General features: G+C 34.8%; 3 protein-coding genes across 3 annotated transcripts; 2 read left to right on the top strand and 1 right to left on the bottom strand.

Moving 5' to 3' along the window:
• The first annotated feature begins 352 nt into the window (after positions 1–352).
• LOC145101148 (Dynein light chain type 1 family protein) lies at positions 353–2,468 on the top strand. Its single transcript, XM_079038322.1, has 2 exons — positions 353–759; positions 2,124–2,468. Exons 1-2 carry the CDS (start codon positions 517–519, stop codon positions 2,295–2,297), a joined length of 417 nt encoding a protein of 138 aa, XP_078894448.1. The 5' UTR covers positions 353–516; the 3' UTR covers positions 2,298–2,468.
• A 135-nt stretch (positions 2,469–2,603) lies between these two features.
• Positions 2,604–3,833, top strand: LOC145101147 (F-box protein SKIP28-like). The gene is made up of 2 exons (XM_079038320.1): positions 2,604–3,200; positions 3,286–3,833. The coding sequence occupies exons 1-2, from the start codon at positions 2,838–2,840 to the stop codon at positions 3,802–3,804; spliced, it is 882 nt and encodes a 293-aa protein (XP_078894446.1). The 5' UTR covers positions 2,604–2,837; the 3' UTR covers positions 3,805–3,833.
• A 66-nt stretch (positions 3,834–3,899) lies between these two features.
• On the bottom strand, positions 3,900–7,347 carry LOC145101146 (glucan endo-1,3-beta-glucosidase 3-like). Its single transcript, XM_079038319.1, has 4 exons — positions 7,176–7,347; positions 4,471–5,724; positions 4,351–4,378; positions 3,900–4,251 (listed from the first exon to the last, which is right to left on the bottom strand). The coding sequence occupies exons 1-4, from the start codon at positions 7,249–7,251 to the stop codon at positions 4,101–4,103; spliced, it is 1,509 nt and encodes a 502-aa protein (XP_078894445.1). The 5' UTR covers positions 7,252–7,347; the 3' UTR covers positions 3,900–4,100.
• Between the last annotated feature and the right edge of the window lie 343 nt (positions 7,348–7,690).

Below are 7,690 nucleotides of genomic sequence, written 5' to 3'. Positions count from 1 at the left end.
CGATGGCCAACATACCATATGAGAAGAAAGACTTGGATACATAATGGGGATGAAGATGTCGATTACGTGATCTTTTTTTTCAATTACTTGGTTAAATGTATTTTAGGGATACTGTATTAAATTAAATAAGATGATAAAATAATGATAAGTGTCGTAATTTTAATTGGTAGAAATATTTATAATAAGAGAATGTGGAAAACAATTTAATTTAATTTATTATTATTATTATAATTTTTGGTGTTTTACGTATTACATGATAATAAAGATTTAGTTTTTTAAAAGTTTTCCTAAATTAAAAGTACTTTTAAAGGAGGGAAAACATTTGTATTTATTTACCAAATCCGAGGATCAATTAAATTGACCCCACTCCATCACCGCACCTCATCACTCACATTGCTTTTCACTTTTCACTCATTACAAGAAAAACAAACAAATCAAACCCCAAAACCCCATTTCTTCAACTCAAAACCCCACAAAATTCAACAAGTTTGAAATCAAGAATCGAGTGATGAGGCTATGGAGGAAGCAGAGAAAGAGCTAGAAAGAAGGAGCAAGTTCTTGAGCAATTTAATACAGAAGAAGAAAGCTACCGATCAACAAAACCTCCATCAACAACTCAATATCAGAGTCAAAGCTTCTGATATGTCAACGGTTTTGCAAAACAAAGCTTTTAAGTGTGCAAAAGATCATCTTGATTCCATGTCTCCTGGAAATGGAATCAAGATTGACAGCAAACGCCTTGCCCTTGCCCTCAAGAAGGTAACATTCTCTTCCTAAAATCTTTTCTTTTTTCGCTTTATTTTCAAGAATGCATAACAATAAATTATGGGTCTATCTTTTTTTCTTGATTTTGGGTTAATTAGAGCTAAGTACATTAATTAAAAAGATTCTTAAATATGTTTCATGAAGGTTTATGGATGTTTCTCCATGGCAATAATCAAAACAGTTCTTATTGTTAACCACGTATCCTCACATTAGAAGAGAAACCTTCAAGACTTTATTTTAAATGGTTCAAGTCATATAAATATTGAATATGCAAAATGAAAAGAAAAACAAGAAACCTTTTTCAAATTTATTTCGTCTATAAATGCTTTTGGTAGTTTGATTGTTCTTGATTATATGAAACAAGTAACAGGATTCCTTTTCCAATTCTTATGGTTTCTTGTGTGGGATTCTTTAATTCTCAATCACTTGTCTTCTGTGAATGCTCAGGTGTCACAAATCTAGAATTTTCTTAGAAACTTTTAAGCTAAGATTTGAAGTTTTCTGCATATTTGAAAAATATTTGACCTTTTTAAAGTATAATAATGATCTCCAGTATCTTTAATGAAAAAGAAGGGACAAACAGAAAAATTCCAAAGCAGGTAGTCAAAATTGTTTTTTATGGTGTCAGAATTATTTTGTTCATATACCCATCTACTATTTGTAGTCTTGTGAGATTCTACTCACAGAGTATCACTACTTTTGCTCTCTTTTTACATGAATTGATAATCGAGAATGTTGATTGACTTTATTTCTTTAATATCTTAAAATTAAACATGTTATCTAAATGTATAAATTAAAACGAATATTTAATGCTTATTCAAAGTTAATACCATCGTAAATTTCATTTCTAGTTGAGTATTTTCCATAAAAAGAAATTTTGACAACTTTTATGATACGTTTATGTTTAAAGATTTCCATTTTGACATGTCACATAAAACTTCTAAATAGTTCTAGTCGTTGTTATAAAAAGTTTATGATATTAATTTGGTTAGATTGGACAAAGTGATGTTGGACAGTGTGCAGCTTCCCATGGACATGTCCCCATCAAGTTATAGGGGCAATACAGTAAAATACTTTCCTGTTTTTATCTTTTTGAAATTTCATTTATTTTAAAAACTTGTCTTGATTATATTTCCTAGAGGTGTTAATGTATCTATAATAGGTAATCTAAACTAATACTACTATTACTTATTATTTTCACTATATTAATTATTCATTATTTTTATTTAATATACACCAATGGTTATTAGCTCTTGTTCGTGGTTAAATTTTTTGTGTTATAATAATAATAAATAATAATAATAAAATTGAATAGAGATTTTTTTTTTTAAAAAAATGGTTATATGTCGTTATCATAGGAATTCGACGCATCATACGGGCCTGCATGGCACTGCATTGTGGGAAGCAGCTTTGGGTCATACGTGACGCATTCATTGGGAGGTTTCTTGTATTTTTCCATCAACAAAGTTTATGTTCTTCTTTTCAAGACCACTGTTGACCCTATGCCCATGCCCATGGATCATCATCGCTAATCACTATTTTCTGACTTTTCTTAGTATAGCCTTCAATGTCCTTTTGGTTAAATTAAAACTTAGGAAAAAGGAATGAAACTTGTATTTTGGTCTACTTTTTTAAGCGTAATTGTGTATGTGTTGTACGTTAATCATATCACCTTTTTTTGTCGATTCATGTTATTCTTCAAACTTTTGTATCAAGTGCTTACTTCTTGAAAACTAGGGTTTTTAGTTGATCGGGTTACTGATTTGAAGCATGAAACTAGTTATTTTTATCGAACTAAGTTAAATTATTAATGGCTACTCGAACAAAGCTTGATGGTTGAGCAACATTTTGCATTCCAAGTCAAATTACACACATTGGACTTGAACGATAAGTTTTGGTAACTTGAAGGTTAGATGTACAATGTCAAAAATTTGGAGGGGTACAATGTCAATTTCTTGAACATTTATCAAAATCTTGGCCACATGTTACTTATCTTGAAAAACAATTCCTCCTTATACCTTTTGAACAACCGTTCCAGTTTGTTAAGAAGAAAAAAAAAACATTTTTGAGCTATGGATATGGAGATTTCACATGAAACAAACCACAAACAACATCAAATAAATCAAGATTCATCAAACACAGGACAACCCCATGAATCTTTATACCTTGTATTACCCTATCTTCCACTTTTTGAGCTTCTTGCCATGGCTCAAGTATGTAAATCCTTCAACAACGCTTTAAAAGATGATATTTTGCCATGGCTCAACATCATAGTGGATGAAAATCATCAAAGATCACGGATTTCGGATGAAATTCTAGTCAAGATTGCTTCAAAAGCAATGGGTAGGCTTAGAACATTGGTTCTTAGTAACTGTGACAGAGTTACAAACGATGGTGTTCAAACAGTAGTAGCCATGAATCCCAATATCGAAAAGGTACGATTTTACTTGATCTTGAAATTTTATGTGAATTAGAGGGTGTTTGGATATGTGTTTATAACAACAATATTTCCTTTTTTAGCTACATGTACCTCAATGCACGAATTTAACCCCCGAAGGGATTATCCAAGCAGTGACAACGTTAAACCAACACGTTGCAACCTTAAAGAGCCTAAAGATAAACGGTATCTATAACATCACGAAAGACCACTTTCAAACACTTTGTATGTTGATAAAGTCAAACGAACCGGACACTTCAAGACAAGATTCCATAGATGTGGGAATATGTCCCAAATGTGATGAAGTGAGAATGGTGTTCGATTGCCCTTTGGAGACATGTGAGAGGAAAAACACAATCGGGGGATGTCGAGGGTGTAAATTTTGCATTTTGAGGTGCGAAGAGTGTGGAAAATGTGTGGAAGAAGATGATAGTGAAGCCGCTTGTGAAGATACATTGTGTCTAGATTGTTGGATTAAACTACCAAAATGTGGTTTTTGTAATAAGCCTTATTGTAACAAACATGCATACAAGCAATGTGTTCTTCCCGACTCCTCCGGTTTTGTATGTGAGGCTTGTTATTCGACAATCGATGAAATTTGAATGACAAATCAATTTAATCATTTCAAGTACTTGTACCTACAAACACTGCATTTTGTGTGTGCATTACGCTAAGACTGATGTGAATGAGACAAAAATTGCAACTTTCAGTCAAAGAATAGATAGATCATGAAGAAAAAATCTTGATTCGCTTGTTTCTACAATCAACAAACGAACTCGCTCCTAAGTCCAACAATTCCTTCAAGCTTCAAACAAACTTTGATTGTGACCTTTTTACCCTCCCGCTTCATGGGCAGGAACAAAATGAGGTAATCAAGAACCGAATATTTTCGACAAATTTACAAAAATACCCCGCTCAAAAGTAACACCACAAAAAGTCTCATAAAAGAAACCGAATTGCTCTCGTTGAATGTTGACAAGCTACCCGAAGTCGAATTTGAAGACGGAGCCAAAGAAGTCCCGTTTATGAATGTCCCATTACTCCCATGACTACACAAACAATAACATAAAAACCATTAATTTCACAATTTCAATGGTTTTTTTTTTTTTTTGCAATGAAAAGTGTGACATTTTGTAATACTTATTTACCTTCCAGGAAATATACAACTTCCATGACCTACAAGTGAAACAATTCGATAACATAAGTATAACATTTAAAGCACGGAGTACAACTCTTTACACATATAAACCATTGAACCTTTTACTTACTTGGGTCAGTGGTAGTAACAGTAGCCACACCATTGAAATCACAAGTCCCTTCAGCCATAGCCATTCGATGATAATAAGCATCAAAAGCATAAGTGGCATGAGCTGCAACAGTATCCGGTTCATAACATGGTGCACCCTGAACCATAGCCGAACAGTCAACTTTCCCCGGTCCACAAGCCCAATCCAATGCAGCCTGCAACATCTTCCGATCAACACCATCTCTAGCCACACAGTAAGTCTGGTTCGTGGTGTCATTAGCCAACATGGTCCCTGAACCAGTCAAATGCAACACATAAATCGGCCTCCCATTTCCATCAAAAAGCCCCCAATTCTTCTCTGAAACCACCCCCGATCTTGCATCTTCATTATAAAGCTCGTAGATGAACGTGCTGACAGCTACCCCTGGGTGTTTTGGTGTCCCGGTGTTGTTTATAACATGTTTGATTAGATTACTGTTGTATGTGTTGGCGTTGTCGAGAGTGGCATCGGGTTCGTTGGAATCGCCTTTTGATGGCCATCCTGATTCCGTTACCACAATCGGAATGTTTGTGAAGTTTAAGTACGACATTGAGAAATAAGCAGCGTCGACAATGGCATCGAATACATTGGTGTAGTGTAAAAGGGTGTTGGAATCGACTGCTTCTTTGTTTGGTGGGAGAGGGCGGAATAGGGCGTAGTCCAATGGAATGGCATCGCGGGATTGGATGTAATCGTAATACGGATAGACGTTAAGCATGAGGTAAGATTTCGTGGATTGAAGGAATTCAAGTAATGGAATCATTACTGGGTCCCATGTTCGGTTAAAGAAGGCTTGGGATGGTGGAAAGGAATCAAGGATGATGGAGGAGGAATGGGCGGTGGAGACTTTGATATGGGAATCGAGTCTGGCGGCGACGAGGGCGGCGTGGATGTATTTTAGGGCGGAGACGAGTACTGGGGCGGCGTTGGGGATGGCGGTGAGGACTTCGGATCCGACTGAGATGGCGGTGATGTTGGTGGCGGGGACGTGGGTGAGGATGTTACGAGCCACCCAATTGGCGGCGGTGGAATTGGATTGGCCGATTGCGAGGAGCTGTTGGTTTGGAACGGAAACGGTAACGCGGATTCCGGTGCCGGAAAGGGCGAGGAGCATGGCTTGGTCGGCGTCGTAGAGTCTGACGTGGAAGATTTTTTGGGCCTTGAGAAGGGCCACCACCTGAGTTGGGCTGGGCATGTCGGAGAGGGCGGTCCCTATGTTGAAACCTACAAAAGCATCTGGAACAAAAGGCACTAAGGGTATTTTAGACATTTCACACAAAGTCAACCATTGACTTTAGTGTCTCAATTTAATGATAAAAATTGGGAGAAATCACTATAAAGATATGGAACAAATATGACAATTGATCTTATCAGTGATGGGATTTACAAATTTTTAGAAGAAAAAATGAAAAATGCGTAACATTTAACTTATATATGATGTCTGTATAGCCGAATAAAATGTCAATAGTGCCCTTCAAAGTTGATCTAGATGGACCCAAAATGGAATCTTTGTTAGTCCTGTTATTCCCACTTTAATGTTTGGAAAATCAAAAGGGTATAATTTATGCAAAAACAAATAAATAAATAAGTAAATAAAGCATGCTCTGAGTTGTATCTCAATGGTGGTATTCCAGGAAGGTCGGTTAATGTAAATGTTAGAAAAAGTATATGAAAAGCAGAACTTTTGTTTCTAGAACAGTGAAAAATCAACACATTTACTCATTTTTAATAAGCAAAAATATGAATGAGGATGATTTATGGCTTATAAACACAATGTCTTTCTGGGTTCATGAGTTTTGGCCAATCTTTGACACCATAAACCCTAATTAAAACATCTATAATAAAAAAACAAACTTTAGGCTAAGATTATAAAATACAGAAAAGGGTATGTGAAAAGATTGTTTTTTAGTATAAAACTACTCAAAAGATTCAAAAAGAAATGATTTTCGTAGTGTAAATTGTTGGTTTCTTAGAAAATAATAAGCTGTACTTGAGTTGTACTATTCTGGGAAGGTTAAGGTAATATAAAATTCAAATAAACCCTTTAAGTTTCTTTTTTTCTAGAACAGTAAAAACTAAAACTTTACTCATTTGCAATGACCAAAACTTCTATAGGTTGAGTACTTGAGTTTTTGCCCAATTTTTTTACTTCATAAACCCTAATTAAAACACCTCTTATAAAACAAAACCAAATATGCAAAAGGGTATGTGAAAAAACTGTTCTTTGAGAATAAAACTACTCAAAAGACATTGTAGTTGAATGGTGTTACAAAGTATAAAATTTCAACAGAAAGATATTTATGAAGTATAAAATTCATCTCTCTTCAACAGTGGAAAAAACCCAGAAACTTTACTCATTTGCAGTGAGAAGAATCAGAATATGAACAAGGAGGGTTTATGGCTTCTAAAACACAATGTCTTTCTGGGTTTATATGTTTTTGTCCAAACTTTCACAATTTACACCATAAACCCTAATTAAATCATCTCAAATAACACCCAACCTTCGGATTAAACCGTAAAAAATGCAAAAACGCAGGTGAAAAAATGTTTTTTTAGGAACAAAACTACTTAAAAGATGCAAAAATTAAGATTTCCAAAGTGAAATTTGGTGAGCTATGCATACAGAGTATAACATGTGCAGAAAAAGATGAAAGATATGAAGAGGAATGAAGAGAGAAAGGGTTGACCTTTGTCGGCCATGGCAGCTAAAGGTAGAAGGTGGAGGAAGAGGAAGAGGAGCGCCATTGATCTCCAAGTCTCCATTGAAGGGTTCTACAGTCCCAACTCCCAAGAACCCAAAAAGGAAATGTAGAGAGAGAAAGGGAGGGGGCAGAAAGGGGGTGTTTGAGGAAGACAATGGTTGGGGGTGGGGTTGGAAGTGGAACATTAAACTATCTAAATTCAAAAAGAAAATAATAATAATAATAATAATAATAATAATAATAATAATAATAATAAATAAGACTTTGAAGTTTGAAGTGGTTCGTTAGTCTTAAGGTTCTAGCCGGGATGATGTCCAAAAACCTAATCCAAGTATTGTCAGCAAGTTAATCATTTGGTACGGTAATACATTCGAATTATACTCTAAAATAATTATATATTTGAAATTAAAATTAAAATATACATATCACACATATTGGAACTTGATAACTATTTGCATGACTTATATATATCATTCTCAATTTAAATATCGTTCGAGGTG

The sequence above is a fragment of the Lactuca serriola genome, chromosome 4 (genome assembly GCF_051521515.1).
Source record: "Lactuca serriola cultivar US96UC23 chromosome 4, Lser_US96UC23_V15, whole genome shotgun sequence".
Taxonomy (NCBI): Eukaryota; Viridiplantae; Streptophyta; class Magnoliopsida; order Asterales; family Asteraceae; genus Lactuca; species Lactuca serriola.
The sequence above is the reverse complement of the archived record's forward strand: the minus strand, read 5'-3'. Positions and strand labels throughout refer to the sequence as shown.

What these genes read in the sequence shown, in the direction of transcription:
- LOC145101148 (XM_079038322.1), top strand. Translation starts at nt 517, where the DNA reads ATGGAGGAAGCAGAGAAAGAGCTAGAAAGAAGGAGCAAGTTCTTGAGC. An exon ending in TTGCCCTTGCCCTCAAGAAG is followed by an intron (nt 760 to 2,123) that starts GTAACATTCTCT and finishes TCGTTATCATAG; the next exon opens with GAATTCGACGCATCATACGG.
- LOC145101147 (XM_079038320.1), top strand. Translation starts at nt 2,838, where the DNA reads ATGGATATGGAGATTTCACATGAAACAAACCACAAACAACATCAAATA. An exon ending in TGAATCCCAATATCGAAAAG is followed by an intron (nt 3,201 to 3,285) that starts GTACGATTTTAC and finishes TTCCTTTTTTAG; the next exon opens with CTACATGTACCTCAATGCAC.
- LOC145101146 (XM_079038319.1), bottom strand. Translation starts at nt 7,251, where the DNA reads ATGGAGACTTGGAGATCAATGGCGCTCCTCTTCCTCTTCCTCCACCTT. An exon ending in AGCTGCCATGGCCGACAAAG is followed by an intron (nt 5,725 to 7,175) that starts GTCAACCCTTTC and finishes CTTTTGTTCCAG; the next exon opens with ATGCTTTTGTAGGTTTCAAC. An exon ending in TGTTACTACCACTGACCCAA is followed by an intron (nt 4,379 to 4,470) that starts GTAAGTAAAAGG and finishes TTTCACTTGTAG; the next exon opens with GTCATGGAAGTTGTATATTT.